At 47.3% G+C, this 16,150-nt stretch overlaps 6 protein-coding genes across 6 annotated transcripts; 3 read left to right on the forward strand and 3 right to left on the reverse strand.

Moving 5' to 3' along the window:
* Positions 1-361: 361 nt before the first annotated feature.
* Positions 362-2,020, reverse strand: GGS25DRAFT_473065 (uncharacterized protein). Its single transcript, XM_049259506.1, has 2 exons — positions 1,250-2,020; positions 362-1,144 (listed from the first exon to the last, which is right to left on the reverse strand). The coding sequence occupies exons 1-2, from the start codon at positions 1,346-1,348 to the stop codon at positions 752-754; spliced, it is 492 nt and encodes a 163-aa protein (XP_049122103.1). The 5' UTR covers positions 1,349-2,020; the 3' UTR covers positions 362-751.
* Positions 2,021-2,451: 431 nt separating this feature from the next.
* On the forward strand, positions 2,452-5,272 carry GGS25DRAFT_65241 (uncharacterized protein). The gene is made up of 3 exons (XM_049265934.1): positions 2,452-3,087; positions 3,160-4,785; positions 4,840-5,272. The coding sequence occupies exons 1-3, from the start codon at positions 2,545-2,547 to the stop codon at positions 4,939-4,941; spliced, it is 2,271 nt and encodes a 756-aa protein (XP_049122104.1). The 5' UTR covers positions 2,452-2,544; the 3' UTR covers positions 4,942-5,272.
* Positions 5,079-6,438, reverse strand: GGS25DRAFT_65254 (putative oxidoreductase). The gene is made up of 2 exons (XM_049265935.1): positions 5,608-6,438; positions 5,079-5,533 (listed from the first exon to the last, which is right to left on the reverse strand). Exons 1-2 carry the CDS (start codon positions 6,273-6,275, stop codon positions 5,134-5,136), a joined length of 1,068 nt encoding a protein of 355 aa, XP_049122105.1. The 5' UTR covers positions 6,276-6,438; the 3' UTR covers positions 5,079-5,133.
* A 1,545-nt stretch (positions 6,439-7,983) lies between these two features.
* Positions 7,984-10,595, forward strand: GGS25DRAFT_473074 (MFS general substrate transporter). Its single transcript, XM_049259507.1, has 6 exons — positions 7,984-8,140; positions 8,211-8,902; positions 8,971-8,987; positions 9,056-9,715; positions 9,771-9,896; positions 9,964-10,595. Exons 2-6 carry the CDS (start codon positions 8,629-8,631, stop codon positions 10,441-10,443), a joined length of 1,557 nt encoding a protein of 518 aa, XP_049122106.1. The 5' UTR covers positions 7,984-8,140; positions 8,211-8,628; the 3' UTR covers positions 10,444-10,595.
* A 1,397-nt stretch (positions 10,596-11,992) lies between these two features.
* Positions 11,993-13,979, forward strand: GGS25DRAFT_65341 (uncharacterized protein). The gene has a single exon (XM_049265936.1). It carries the CDS (start codon positions 12,139-12,141, stop codon positions 13,891-13,893), a length of 1,755 nt encoding a protein of 584 aa, XP_049122107.1. The 5' UTR covers positions 11,993-12,138; the 3' UTR covers positions 13,894-13,979.
* GGS25DRAFT_473084 (Dihydrolipoyllysine-residue acetyltransferase) lies at positions 13,952-15,831 on the reverse strand. Its single transcript, XM_049259508.1, has 2 exons — positions 15,200-15,831; positions 13,952-15,126 (listed from the first exon to the last, which is right to left on the reverse strand). The coding sequence occupies exons 1-2, from the start codon at positions 15,509-15,511 to the stop codon at positions 14,065-14,067; spliced, it is 1,374 nt and encodes a 457-aa protein (XP_049122108.1). The 5' UTR covers positions 15,512-15,831; the 3' UTR covers positions 13,952-14,064.
* Positions 15,832-16,150: the final 319 nt, after the last annotated feature.

Raw genomic sequence — 16,150 nt, forward strand, 5'->3', positions numbered from 1 at the left:
GTTATTGTTGTCGCCGGTTTGTCGCTGGTCGCACCTATCTGATCTACCTACAGTAAGTAGTAAGTACGTGTAGTCAGTCTAGTTGGGATTAAAGTTCTAGATAAGCTACAGCGTCGCTATAACAAGGGTTTTTAGTAACATCGGGTACCTGAAAGATAACGTTGAACCTTGAAAGTTGAAACCCATCCGATGAATCCATGACATCTAGAAATAGTTAGAGTTCAACTCGTGATGCGTCGCACCTTCTTTTTTCCCAGGTATCTACTGGGTGCCAGATGGTACAGATACCGTTTGTAATCGTTTCAAATATTCACAGCATGCCTAGATCGAATCAGGAATCACCTCCCATGGTTGATAGTAATTTTTACATAATTCGGATCATGATTTATAAAGGCCAAGGTTCCAAGGTTTTGGAAAGCCATGTTCACTGTTGGCTACCTCTTTCTTTACCTAGTACTACATAACCTACTATACATAAAGCTCATAATCTCTTACACCCCCCTCAAAGTCCTTCGCCCAGATATTCCAAATCCGTGGTACATAGTTGATAGCTGTGCGTGCCTACGATGAGAAGGCGTACTATACATATGTAAGTCCGGAGGTGCACATGTAAGGTCTCTTTGTCCCCCTTTGCACGTGACTTTTCTTTCTCCAAGATCCGGGTTATCGTTTGCGATGTCAAAACATGCTGCGACATTACATCCTATCTGGCTTGGCAGCTTTATATGCAGTTTCGAATGCATTATCGCCATTAAACCTCGCCCTCATCCTGCTCATTATCCTCCTCGTTATTCTCCCACCCCACATACTCTTCCACCACCATCATCTCATCTTCCTTTTCCTGGTCGATCTTAGCTTTAAGTTCAGCCTTGAGTCTGGCATGGATCACATCCTCGTCGTCGTCTTCTTCAACGTCAGGGATGGCTATGAGTTTGGCGGAAGCTCTCGGTTTCTTGTTGGAACCCGGGTTACTCTCCAGACTACGTTTGCCGCGGCCCTTGGTGGGAGTGCTCGGAACACTCGATTGTCCCTGGCTAGGGCCACCAGCAGCGGTAATAAGCTTCTTCTTGATAGGCAAGAAGCATGCTCGCGCACTGGCGGCGTTTTTGAATGCCGCAATTTCTGCAAGCTTTACAAAGTCGATCTATATTGAAGCAAGTTAGTTATTGCTAGGTTTATAACTAACCTGTCTAGTCTGGATGATGAAATAGACATCAAAACTACAAGATATGGTGAGGATTGAACTTACTCTAGGTAAGTCGTCGAAACATTGCCACGCCTTTGCAAGTATCTCCATTTCACGAGCTGAAAATTGGACATCTTTATTTGCAGAGTCCTTTGATGCCATTATGATAGTTGTGAAAGTTGTGAAAGTTGTGGTTGGCAAGATATGATGAAAAGATATTGTGAGTGTGAAATGTGGCAGGTAGAAGATGAATGGGGTACAGAATGAGAGATGGTCAAAGTATCCAAGATAGAAAGAGTCAAGGTCGGAATCATGAGCAATTCACACTCCCTAACTTTTGTTATGGCGACCTTATAACAAAAAGTGTACACAGTAGACCTATCTAAGTAGGTAGTCCCAATCGTAGTGTTGCACAGGTTAATGCGCGTGAGGATATGGTTGGATACTGATGAATATTGGTTGCCGTGAATTTTACAGGAGTGAATGAGAGTGGTGTTATTATGGTAAGTTGGTATTGTAGGGATGCCACTACGAGTGAATGTGAATAATTAAAAGGGAATAAAGTTAAAGAGGGGTAGTTGATATGTCAGAATGATTTTGTTGGACAAACAGGTAAAGATAGCAAAGTGAGTATATGGCAAAGATGAAGAAAAAGCAATGTTATTATTGTTTAGATTCACAGAATAGTTTGTTACTAAGTCGTTGGGACCATATTTCACGGACCACGGTAACGGTAACGGTAACACATACAAACAACATTACCCCTGTAACTGACCAGGGGTCATCAATTTATTAGTTGACCTCCAGTTGAAGTCTGAATAACTATCATAATCTTAGCTTCTACATAGTTATGTATATAAAATGATTCAACCTTCTTTCAAGTGTGTAGAATGAGTAAAGTATGTCCTGTGCTTCATATTAGTAACGTACTGTACCTACCATGTAGACAAAAGCCAACAGAAACCAAACCCCCAAATCAATCAACATGTCTTCGATCTTGGCACCTCAGCGCCAATATCAAATTTGGCTAGAAGTTGGCTCGGAGATAAGGAACTCAGCCTTATGGTCTTGGCCAGTAAAGATACTAGTAATAAGACAGCTAACTAAATCTGTAGGATTACTTTTGAGTCGAATAGTGCGAGTGTGTTCTAAACTTCTAGTCAGGGGATAGTTAGTTATTACCTAACCTTAATTCTTTGTAGTGCCTCGGATCTCGGAGATAAACAAAACGACCCCCCACCCCCAGATTTACCTGCCATGGAGATTACCAAAGTCAATTCCTCCCGAATCATCTTACATGTCTATCACCATGTCTAACACATCTATGGATATACCCCGGTGTAGATCTGATATCCAACATGGAAAATACACCAGTTCATAGCTCAAAAATGGAGCGTCGCCGTCGTCGCCCAGCTTTATCCTGCGTTAGCTGCAGGAAGTCCAAGATCCGCTGCGACCGCAATATGCCTTGTGGTGCTTGTGTACGATCTAAGCACAGAACTTGTGTCTTTGACCCTCAAATCCATCCATCTCCACGACAGTCGGATATGACGTCTACTCTAGCTGGTCCACTACATCAAGCTGATTCGTCACATGATGATCGATCCAACTTCTCTCTGACTGGAACAACGCCTGCTGATTCAAGTTCGTCTCAGACGAATACACCCACCTTTGATGTAAAGTCATTGCTCGACCGAATTAGGGAGCTTGAGCGTCGCTTGGAAGAATCTACACAACAATCTACCAGCACCAAGAACGTCACTCGAGCCTCCACTACTAGTTCTGAGCCCGTAGCTACTTATCCAAGTTATCTTGCAGGGGAGTTGCACACCATGAACAAGAGTGTAATGTCTAAAACTCGATACTTTGGCCAAAGCCATTGGATGAACCAAGTTGGAAGCGTATGCTGTTCTTATGCCTTGACACCCTTTGCCGTATTATATCTTCAGTACGCGTTGCTTACTTCTACCTAGTTCAAAGGTGTCCTGGAAATGTTTGATCAGCAATATCGAGAAAAGAAGACAGAAATCATGACACTTGTTGGCAAATGCAAGACACTGGCTAGGACCATCAAGGCTCAACGAATCCCCGAGTTGAGTTTCAAATTTGGGACCAACATACCCTCGCGAGAAATCGCCGACAAGCTTGTAGACGGCTACCTTAGGACCTCAGAGTCTGTATTTCGAATCTTGCACGTGCCCTCCTTCCAAAAGGAATATGAGAAATTTTGGTCTTCCCCCGATTCGGTTGATCCTTCTTTTGTAATACAACTTCAGCTTGTCATGGCAATTGGCAGTACCATTTATGATGAACTCTTCACCTTGCGCCAGTCAGCCGTCCAATGGGTGTACGAGGCACAATGCTGGCTGGTATCACCGGTTCCGAAAACGAGATTGACGCTCTCTGGCCTGCAGGTCATGTTACTTCATTGCATGGCCCAGGAGACTGCATCTGTCGGTCAGGATCTGGTATGGATTCCAGTTGGGCAAGTCGTACGCACAGCCATCTATATGGGCTTTCACAGAGATCCGAATAAGCTACCCAAAATGAATCGTTTTCGTTCAGAAATGCGACGTCGGTTATGGAACACTATCCTCGAAATCGCCTTGCAAGCCAGTATTGACTCCGGGGGACCGCCTCTCATCTTTTTCGAAGAGTTCGACACGTGCGCTCCATCCGATTGCGATGACGCCCAGTTAACAAGTGACGACCCCTCAACTCTAGTCAATCCAAATGATAAGTTCACAGATATGACAATACCCTTAGCTCTTCGCGCGACCTTTTCGGCACGTCTAGCGATCGCCCAAGCGCTCAACGAGATCCGCGGCCAAAATACCTACGACGACACGATTCGACTTCACGGTCAACTCGGCACAGCCTACAAGTCACTTTCGCAAAACCTCCAACGATTTTCCTCCACGGAGCGTAAACCAACCCCGTTCCAACGACGCTTTCTGGACTTTCTCGTCCGCCGATATTTCATGACTTTGCATCTACCTTATTTCGGGCCAGGCATGATCGAGCCAGCTTACGCATTCTCGAAGAAAACTGTAGTTGAGACATCTGCAAAGTTATACTCTCTCGTTTTCCCATTGGCATCCACGAGTCCTCGATCGGCAAACGATTTGAGATTAACATCCGAAGATGCGGATGATTTAGGTCGACTCACCACATGCGCAGCAGGTTTATTTCGAAATATCATATCTCAGGCGTCAATGGCCATCGCCTTCGAGGTACAGAACCAATTACAAGAAGATGACAGTATGGGACTTCCGACACCCAGGACAGACCTACTCAACATTTTTCGGGACTCCGCCACTTGGGTCCGCCACCGCATTAAAGCCGGGGAAACCAATATAAAAGGTTACATGTTCACGGCAGGACTACTAGGACAAGTCGAGGCTTTACTCAGTGGCCTAAAAGGACCCGAGCTTGTGGATGCTACCGTCAAGGCTGGCACTGAAGCCGCGCGCGATGGTTTGGAGTTACTCAAGCAACATGCTAGGCCAAACCTTGACGAGAAGACTACTGCAGTTGACGAACAGTTCAGCTTTGACACGATAATGGCAATGGATGAAGACTGGGACTTTGACACCTCGGTCAGCCTTTTCCCCTTACAATGTTTGATATCAGGTACTAACAAATTGATACAGATGCAGAATGTCCTATATGATTTCATCAGCATCGAATCCGTGTTCGGGGCAGCGACTGACCCTAATGACGCGATGGCGCCGGATTTGGCACAATGGCAATGACAAAGAATTAATATTTAAAGAGCCTAGTAGCTCACTTCATTTCAAGTTGACGAGGGCAGTCGTCACAAAGAATATACTTTAACATTATTCGCATATGCCTATTTGCATATAATAATATTTTGGATGCCATAATCAGAACTTCTACCTAGGTAATAGGAGAATCATAGGATGCGAATTTGTCCACTCTGCCTCTTAATCGTCAAGCCGATTTCCCAACGCCAATGCTTGCCTATATATCCATTCCTTCGCCGTTAGCTTCTCTCCCTCTTCCTCTGGATCTTCAGGAACCCCCTTTATTCTGAGTTTCTTCATAATACACTCATCCTCAGGGCGAACGAAGTAAACGATGCTATACCGTGGCCATTGACCTTGCACGCCGGGAGCCGGGATCACGCGATGGCGACCAGAACTGAGAATACCGTTGGAGAATGTTACAGCTGCATCTCCTAGGTTGATGATAGCACAACCCTTCTTCGGCTTCACCCAGAGCCATTCTCCAGGCACATCTGGCTCACCGTCACCAGGCCGCGCCTTTCGCGACGACTCCGAATAAACCTGGAGCCCGCCAAGCCAATTCATGAGAACAGTGATTCTACGTATGATTACATTAATAAGGGGCTTGTCTAATATGACTACCACGTAACAAAGAAAAATAAATGTACTCACGTCCCAAAGTCGGTGTGTGACGGAGTCTGGATCTCAGGCATTTCTTCAGACTCTCTCGGCGGACCCCTCGTGATGCGAATATGGTCACCTGAGGGCTCCTCAATCCTATGGCGATTTGCAAATTCGGACGGGTCAATGCCGAGCTTATTGGCGAGGATGAATAAAATATGCAACCCAACGGCGTGAGCGGTCTTGACATAGGAAGCAAAAAGCGGTTTGGCGTCGAGGACCTCGGTAGGCCAGGGACGGGTCATACTAGCATCGGGCACGATCATATCGTTTTTACCCACATTGAAGAACTCAGCCGTGTCGGGGGTCCCGGCGCGATCCGTCACCGACGCCCCGGCATACTTGTACCCAAATAGCGACTTAATCATCCTGTACCGCATTTTCTCGTCCAGCGGTAGCTTGAAGATCCGCTCCCCCGCTTGCGCGACCTGCTCCGCACCCCGGAGAATCGTGTCACCTGCCTCGCACCCCTCCAGCGCCAGGTAGAAGAAGCCGCGCCCGACGCAGGCCTGGTACACCCGGTTTTGCTCTGCTGCGTCGCCGCCAAGTAGTTTTGATAAGGTGATGGTCTCTAGCTCGATGGCGGGGATGTCGTCGGGGAAGGGGGGGTAGAGATCTGGGGTGAACTCGGTGGTTTCGGGGTCTTCTTTGTGAGGCATGATTGGATGATATATGAATGTCGTCACAAAACGAAATTATGCGGATAAGGCAAACCGTGACTAGAACAAACCTGATAGGATATACACAACCAACAACCAAGTTGGTGGAGCAATAGTAGATACGATGTAGCTATGTAGATAAAATGGATAGAAATGGAAATTAGTTGTTGATTGCGGGGTGGAAAGTCGATGATAGATATTTAAGGTTGAGATCTAAAGCACAGGCAAGTTCGTCGGAGAAGGTTACATGACAGATAGAATATCCAGTAAGCAGGCACACAATGGCGTTCGTTCGTTCATGCAGTCCCAAGTTCAGGCTTCTCCTATCTAGTTACCTATCAACATATGTAAGGTAAGTAGCTGCTTTGTTCGTCGTAACTGGATGGTAAGGTAGGTAGGTAGGTTAACTTCGGTGAGGCGGCACCACCACTTGAATGCAATGGGTCTGAATATATATATATATATATATATACATACATACATAGGTTTAAATGTCAGGTAGGTGGGCATGACCCATATACGTACGTCGCAATTGACAATTGGCTCCTTGTGGGTATCTTATGTAACCTAGGCGTAGTTATAGCTAAAGTGCGGCCAGCTTTTTTTTTTTACGTTGAAGGGGGTTGGAGACAGACAAAGGGGTTTATTCAATGGGGGGGATTTGGAGCATACATACAATACATAACTGACCTCCACCTCTGCCTTCTACTTACCAATAGTTACCTATGGACTGATAGGCTCAGAGACTCAAAGACTCAAAGACTCCCGGGTAATGGTAATGATGGTGCACGTGTGCCATATGCCATATTACTGTCGCGCTTTACACGCTCTTGTACATCTTTTGCATACCTAACACATCCTTCACAGCCAAGTAGTGCTTTGTCAACGTTGCCCAAAGGACTGACTATCTTGGAGCGACGGGCTTCGGAACAAAGAAGAAGCAGACAAAGTTCTCGAAATGCAGGCCGTGTGTTTTGGCCGCTCGATTGATTAGGTATTGTATTGTACCTTGCGCGACCGTTAAAAGCTGTGTATCCTCCGAATTGATAATCCCCGCGATGTAAGAGCCAGGTGATCAGCTCAGGTCAACTCAATTCGACTTAAGCAGCAAATAAGTTAGCAACTCAAAAAGTTTCGGTGAAAAGTCCGATCCAATTTCGATCCCCGAGTGTGTCTGTGTGTCTGTGTGTCTGTGTGTGTGGGTGAACGTTATATAAAACAAAGCTGCCTAACTACCGGAAGAGTAACTATAGCAAATAGGGATAAGATAATTGAATCGGCTCGCGTATTAAAAGTTTAAGGGGTCTTGGTTCCGGGAAGTGGGTAGGTAGTTATGATATCATCTGGCCTTTTGATCCTCGAGGCTATTATTTTAGTAGCAGAGCAAGCAATTGTAAACTATATGTATGTGGATCTAGGTAACTATCTCGATCGATAGACCGAAGCGGGTGATCGTGAACCGACCCTAACCAAGTATTTATTCACTAATTAACCAAAGGGCCTCTCGACTGGCCGTATCCACCAATGGCGGAGTTATTTGGGGCAAAAAGAAAGGCAAAACTTGGAGAAAATGAGGGACCAGATGTCTGCACAAGCGCCATGTAGGTTCGGTAGTTAATACGTAAAGTTAGCTACTTAACAACAGCTGTCCGGGAGCTTGGTGGGTGCGGTGTCACGGTTCCGGTTTGTTGTATGGATTCAGCCGCCGGTTCGATCGGTTAGGAATGTGCTACTTATACAAGTTACATGAATGATATATTTATTATTAATAGTAATTATTGTTAACTAATAGTATAATACACATTACCTGGGATTTAGAGTTAGGTCTTAGCCATAGAGCTAAGCGGTCGTTTCATCTCATTTGGGTAAGTTGAAGCAGCCTACAACGGTACGGTAGTACTACCTACCTAGTAGTAAATTACTAACAGCTGTCAGGGGTACCTAGTAACTACACTATTTCCCCTCAACAATCCTTTCTCCAGTTGAACCCCCATACCCCAAAAATGCCAAGACACCGAAGAAGAGCCTCGTCTCCCCAATATCATGCCTTCTAGTCCTTCTTTTTGCGTAACTTTTTGCCCCGCCATATGGGGATCAGTCTTTGATTTTTTAATGGATGAACCGGTGGACTGTAAGTTTTCATGATGCTGGTTGGATAAAAACCTTGACGCCGCCCAAATTCTTATTTTCATTCCTAGCTTCTGTTGATATAGTCTGTCCCTGGACTAGCTAAACAGAACCATCTTTATTCGACCATAGTCCTACCATCCACTGGCTTCAGAAGCGAAGAGGCTGGGCACATAAAGACTACCTACATAGGCTACCTATTGCTAGGTACATGTAACAATCCATTATGGCCGACGACGAGATCACACGGGCAGAGCCTGCTCAAGTACCTGGCGCAAAACGGAATGTGGAAACTCTAGAGCATCCACCAACTCCAGTTCCTGAAAATACCGACAAGCTTCTTGCTGCTAGATCGATGGATTCTGCCCACCGCACTCGCGTAGAGAAGTCGCTGAAGCGTAAACTTGATGCCCGATGCTCTCTTTTCGTCGTCATCTACATTCTCAACTACCTCGACCGCAATAACATTGCGAGCGCACGTCTCAAGGGTCTCCAAACAGGTAAGCAGCAACGTTCTTGATCTCGTATACCAATGGGTTGGTAAAGGTGCTAATATAACTCAATACAGACTTGAACCTCGATGATGTATGACATCTTATTCTTACGTAGAATATCTCATACTACACTAGTAATACCCTACTGACACTCATCAGACACAATATGCGACTTGCCTAAGTATCCTATACGTGGGGTACATTCTCATGCAAGTCCCATCCAACATGTTCATCAACCGAATCGAACGACCATCACTTTACATTTCTTGCGCCATGTTACTCTGGGGTCTCATCTCCACACTCAGCGGAAACACCCAAAACTTTACCGGCATGGTAGTCGTGCGATTCTTTCTAGGTTTCATCGAAGCCGCTTTCCTCCCAGGAGCACTCTTGATCCAGTCCAAGTGGTACACACGAAAAGAGCTGACAACGAGAAACGCCATCCTATTCTGCGGCAACATCATCTCCAATGCCTTCTCAGCTCTCGTAGCTGCCGGTGTGTTGTCAAACATGCAGGGCGTTTTGGGTCACGCTGCGTGGCGATGGCTGTTTTGGATTGAGGGTGCCATTACTATGGCGATTGCTGTCACTGCCGGATTTGTGCTTCCCGATCTACCTCACAACTCTCGCGGATTCACCGAGGAGGAACTTCAGGTTGCACAACTGAGAATGATCGAGGATGTCGGCGAGGCTGATATCGACAGCGCCAACCAGGGCGTGTTCGATGGCCTCATCATGGCTGTTAAGGACGTCAAGATTTATCTCATGATGCTTACCTTTACTGCTTATGTCGTTGGGCTGTCCTTCAATGCCTTCTTCGTAAGCACTCCACATGGTTTCTTTGTACAGATGCGACGGCTAATCATAAGCACAGCCAACCCTTACTGGTACACTTGGGTTTGACTACGTCCCGACTCTACTCATGAGCTCACCACCGTGGGTCTTTTCATGCATCGTTTCCCTTTTCAATGCTTGGCACGCCGACCGAACTCAGGAAAAGGTTTGTTATCTATCTCCCGCTATAAAAGCTTATGGATGTATATGAACATGTATTAATTCTGGTATAGTTTTGGCACATCACCGGCCCCATTCTCGGCGGAATGGTCGGCTTCGTGATCAGCATGTCGACGCTGAACATTGCCGCCCGATACGTCGCACTGTTCCTCCAAGCCAGCTCGTACGCCGGATTCATCGTCTTCTACTCGTGGATCAGCTCATCCTTCCCTCGACCTCCTGCCAAACGTGCCGTCGCGATTGCACTCATCAACGCCTTTTCGCAACTAGGCAACGTGGCGGGTAGCTATGTGTGGAACTTGAAGGACAACGGATACCGCCAGAGTTACGGTATCGTGACGGCCATGTTCGGTGTTACCATCATTGGCTGTCTCGCATTCCGATCCATTCTATCAGGTCTCAACCAGAAGCTCGAGGAAGGCGAGCAGGCATGGGAAGCACAGCCCGAGGCTTCGCATACGGCCGGCTCCGAGATCATTGATAGTCCCGACGAGGCACTGCGGATGCAGAAGGGATTCCGATACTTGGTGTAAGGAAGGAAGGGAAGGGAAAGGAAAGGGGAATTGCTGTTTATGTGTAGGTACAACGAGGCGAAATTCAAGATACCCTAGCATTTCTTCGACTGGGATGAGGATGAGGATGTTGAAGATGTGTCGCAATATGAATATGAATATGAACAGAGGAAGAAATGATATGATATGATATGATATAACTAGGGCTAATGTGTGTGTGTGTTGTTGTTGTTGGGCTGTAACTATTTTTTACCTGTTTGTGAGTGAACTGTTGTTATGTTGTGAAAATTATGTAGCAATGAAGAAGAAGAAAGCGCATCCCCCCCCCTCCTCCTCGGAAGTCATATCATATCATACAGTAAATACCTATCAACTCTTGAATAATAATAATAATAGAGTTTTGCTATCCGCACCCTTAAAAATTGCTATCGGAGGCTTATCCGCACCCTAGTACATAAGAAATTAGCGTTCAAGCGCCGTTGGTCCGAGCTCTCCAGCTAGCTTCAATCAAAAGATCCAACACAATTTCCAATAATTTCCAACTGAATAATCGGATTCAAGTGCATCTAGCACCATTAGAACCGTCTCGATTAGAGCTTCCAAACGATATATGTTTCAAATTGACGCGACGAGTAATTGTAAAGTTATTCAGAAAAGAGTGAAATAGACGCTTTGCCGCTAGTGTAGCGCTAGCCGGCACTACGTGATGCACGGACCACTTCAACCTGCACCATTTTCAAGGTGCTTCTTGATCTTTGAATTCAAATAACTTCGTAACCACCGATCGCATCAATCTGAAACATATATCATTTGGACCGTCTAATTGAGCTGACTCGAACGATACAAGATGCACTTCAATTAAAGTCTTGAATTGGAAGTTATGTTGGATCTTTTGACGGAAGCTAGCTGAGGCGCTCGGACCAACGGCATTCGAACGCTAGTTCCAGATGTACTAGGGTGCGAATAAGCCTCCGATAGCAATTTTTAAGGGTGCGGATAGCAAAACTCTAATAATAATAATAAATACTCTTGATAGTTATCGTGTTGTTAATTACCTACGTTAGGTTAGGTACCGTAGGTATGTATGTATGTATGTATATTGAAGTGTGAATTTAGACATACGTCTAATAGTCAAGTCAGTCCAATACAACAATGAATTAACTAACTTAACTTAACTTAATTGGAGAATTCGTTTTGCCCTGCGTGTAAATATAAACGTCATGACCGACCCGGATGGCCGGTAGGGTAGAGGGTAGGTTAGAGGGATCTATAAATACATTGTAGGTTAGGTAGGTATTGTACAATACCTAACTTGTCTAACTAACCAAGTTCATTCTATGTACATATCTTGACTCAAGATTTACCTCGTCATCAGGGTAGGTGTAGGTAAATAAATAAATAATTATCGTCCACGACATTATCATATTTCTCTTCAATTACAGCATAGGTATTTACCTAGGTTAGGCATATCTGCGTCCTTCTCATCTCATCTCATCTACCTACCTCTCTCCTCTCCATAAGCTACTTGATAGGTAACTAGGCACACACACACACACACACACACACACACACACACACAACCCTATCTAGCAACCTACCTAGGTAGTACTTAATTTAAGCCTTTTCTTTTCTAAAAAAAAAAAAAAAAAAAAAAAAAAAAAAAAAGGCAACGAAGAAGGAGGAGAAAAAGACGACAAAAGAAAAGAAATAAACAAAATGGGCCGCACAGAACCCTCCCACGGCCGCCCCCCACCCGGCTTCCGGCGGGATGTGCGCGCTAAGCGGGCCAAGGCGACGGTGAACAAGACGATCCCGGCAATGCTGGCGGCGCACCCGCGCGCGAGGAGGGGGGTGGAGGGGGCGGAGTTGGTTGTGGATCCGCCTGTTGTGTCTCTTTCCCTTCCGCCTGCGAGGTCGTTGGGGAAGGTTGGTGGCGAGGGTGGTGGTGAGGGTGGCCCCAAGAAGAAGGGGAAAGGGGGGCGTGGTAAGGGTGGAGATGGTGAGGATGAAGGTAGAAATGCGGGTGGCACAGTGAAGGAGGGAAAGGGGGGAAGGAAGGGGAGTACAGACAGCAGCAGAGGTAGTGTCAAAAAAGGCCCTCGCATCTCGCTCCGGGTAACAGATACTCTCACCGCAGCGTATTCACTCCTTCTCCTCCCCGTCCCTACTACATTTCCATCCACCTCATCCCCTCCCTCCCCCTCTTTTCCCACTTCCCCACAAGCAAAGCCCAAACAACAGCAACATCACCGGGACTTATCCAACACAACAACCCGCGTCGCAATCCTCAACATGGCCTCCCCCCTCTCCCCTGGCGGCGGCTTCCTCAACGGTGCCGCGGGCCAAGTACAGGAGGAAGCGGCGCTGTGTGCGCGCACCACGCTTTTTCCGTCGTTGCGGGATGCGTTTTATAGGCTGCCGGAGCTGGGGGTGGTTTGGACGAGGGATGTGCTTGTTTTTCGGGGGAATACGAGGAACACGCATGGGAAGGGGGGTGGGAAGGGGAAAGCGGGGTTAGAAGAAGAGGACATGGAAGAAGAAGGTGAGGAGGAAGAGGGTAAAGAAGATAAAGAAAACGAGGATAACGACGACGCCGAGATGCCCCTCCTCCCCAAGCCCCGCCGCTGGTTCCTCGACGTCGCCACCGCCGCCATGCTGCGGCACCCGGACATCGAAGTCGATCCCGTCTCGGGGTACGCGCAATACACCGCCGCCGCTGACAGAGAGCTGGCCATCCGCAAGATGCGCGCCGTGATGCGGGTTTTTGTTTCCAGGGGGGCAAAAAGGATAGTGCTGGGGGCGTGGGGGTGCGGGGTTTATGGGAATCCTGTTGGTGAGGTTGCGAGGGCGTGGAGGAGGGTACTTTTGCCTGGTGGTGGGCGCAGCAAAGACAAAGACAAGGACGAAGACAAAGACGAGGACGAGGATGGGTCGGAGAAGGTGAGAGGGAAGGGGGGCAAAGTAGGGAAAGGGAAGAATAGCGAAAATAACAAGAAACGAAAACCTGGAAACATAGACTCGTGGGACCAGATCGAAGAAATCGTCTTCGCGATCAAGGACCCGGGCATGGCTCGCGCGTTTGCGACGGCGTTTGGAGAAGGTCTGATATACGAAGGCGACGGTGCCGAAGAAGATGGAGAAGAGGAGATGGTAGAAGAAGAAGAAGAAGAAGAAGATAAAGCAACAAAGGAACTTCTCGCCAAGATCCAAGAGCTACAAATTCGCGTTGAGCAGGCTCGGACACCGCAGCTTAGAGACGGGCTTAATGCCGTGTTGGTGGGGTTGAAGAGTCAGTTGCCTATGCCTGTGCCTGAGGCGAATAGAAGTAATGTTGGGGGATTATCGCCTAGTGAGGATCAAGGGGGTGAGGATACGGACGAAGACGAGGATGAGGATGAGGATGAGTATGAGGATGAGTATGAGGAAAATAATGCCGATTCAAGCGAAGAACTCGAAAAGGGGCAGAGTTAAAGTAGAGAGTTAAAAATTCATAAGAACATAGTTTCTTGCTAAAACTTATTTTCATAAGGTTTATTATTACATGTTCACGTGGCATAATGCTACATAATGGATGTCATCCCGTATCTATAGACCAATCATGCCCTGACGCCCACATCCCCCCGTTGAATATTCTTTTCCCTTTCATAGAAGCAACTCCAGAGGGTTCTCCACAACCTTCTTGAACTCCTTGATCCATTCAGCACCGACTGCTCCGTCCACTACCTTGTGGTCGAAGCTTGCCGTTACTGTGATCTGGTCATCCCACTCGACCGAAGTTCCATCCTCACCACCGGGAATGGCAACCTTCTTTGTGGTACCGACAGCCAGGATAGCAGCTTGAGGGGGGTTGATGATGGCGGTGAAGTTGTCGACGGCGGCGTTCATGCCCATGTTGGAGATGGAGATAGTGCCGCCCTGGTACTCCTCAGGCTTGAGCTTGTTCTCACGAGCCTTCTTGGCTAACTCCTTAACCTTGGCAGAGATGGATTCTAGACCGCGACCCTCGACGCCAGTGACAATAGGAGTGATAAGACCGTTAGGGGTAGCCACGGCGACCGAGACGTCAACGTTGTTGAATTGACGGATCGCGTCTCCAGTCCATGCCGAGTTGGCAGCCGGGACCTTCTTGGAAGCAGCAGCGATAGCCTTGATCAGGAAGTCATTGACCGACAGCTTGTACTTGCCCTCAGAAGAGCTGTTCAAAGCTTGACGGAGCTTTAGTAGCTTGGTAACGGAGAGTTGGCTGGTGACGAAGAAGTGGGGGTTCTCCTTGACAGACTCTTGCAGGCGTTTGGCAATGGTCTTGCGCATGTTGGAAAGAGGGGTATCCTCATAAGAGGCGGCAGAGGCAGCGGAGGATCCGGAGGTCGAGACGGCGTTCTTCACATCATCCTCGGTGATCTTTCCACCGGGACCGGTACCCTTGAGGCTAGAAATTACGACACCCTTCTCCCGAGCCAGTCGCTTGGCTGCTGCTGTCATGTTGGGCTCTCGGTCAAGTGCGGTTTCGAGTTTTCCTTCGGACGACGAGTACTGTTCCGGTTCTGGGGCGGGCGTAGGAGCGGGAGCGGATTTGGAATCAGATGGGGCATCCGACTTCTTCTCCTCAGATCCAGGAGGTGCGGTATCACCACCAGCATCGGCGAGAGTGAAGGATTGGAAGGCAGAGACATCGGTGCCTTCTTCGACGAGTACGGCGATGGGCTAGGAGGATCCTGTCAGCATTACGGAGTTTTGGTTGGGGAAAGGTAACAAGAGTGGGAAAAAAGTCACGCACATTGCCAACAGAGACGTCCTTCTCGCCAGCATCTTTTAGGATCTTGGCGATAACACCTTCTTCTTGAAATTCGAAGTCCATTTGAGCCTTATCCGTCTCAATCTCGACTAGGACCTCACCGGGGGCGATGGTGTCTCCGACCTTCTTTTGCCAAGCACCGATATTACCAGCTGTCATGGTGGGCGACAGCGCGGGCATCTTGACAAGCGTATGCGGGGGAAACGAGGCATAGTATCTGGCCAGAGGCATAAAACCTGATCGGAGAGCTGAGGATCGGAGAAGGCCTTGCCTTCTTAACACGGCGCCGAACATGATTGTGGTTTTGGTGGTAGAAGAAAATAGCTCTCCGGCTCCGGAAGGAAAAGAAGAAGAGGGAAAAATAGCTATAAAATAAGAAAGTCCGCCGGGCAAACTAACAAGATGGTTGGCGAAGAAGGGAAAGGACGGGTCGCAATATTACAGAGCAGACAAGTTGCCAGCACCTGAAATGAATTGACCGAGTCCAATTGAGTTGAGGAGGTAAGGGGGGGGATTGTGAGGATTAGAGGACGGCGCGACACGATTGATGATGTGAGGAAAATTAAAAATTAAAAAAAAAAAAAAAAAAAGATTCCAAAAAGTTGAGTTCAGTGATTAATTGATTGGTGGCGGGTTATTTTCGTGACAGGGGGGTTCCTTCTCAGCAAAGTGCTAACCTACTGTAAGCTAGTTGTTGTAAGCCTTGCCCCAAAATTTTCTAGGGACGTTGAGAGAAGCTCCGAGCCGCCGACGTATTGTACACTAGTACCTCAACTCTTCTAGGAAGATGCGCGATATCTGGTAATTACCCTATGTAGGTAGCGCAGAGGCATGTAACTATGTGGTTTTGAGGGAAGCACGTGCATGCGGGTAGAGCTATCGCAGGTGCGAAGTATAGAAAAAAGGAGATAAATAAATAGCTAGCCATGCAAC

This window comes from Hypoxylon fragiforme, assembly GCF_022984875.1.
Source record: "Hypoxylon fragiforme strain CBS 206.31 chromosome Unknown GGS25scaffold_1, whole genome shotgun sequence".
NCBI classification, from domain to species: Eukaryota; Fungi; Ascomycota; class Sordariomycetes; order Xylariales; family Hypoxylaceae; genus Hypoxylon; species Hypoxylon fragiforme.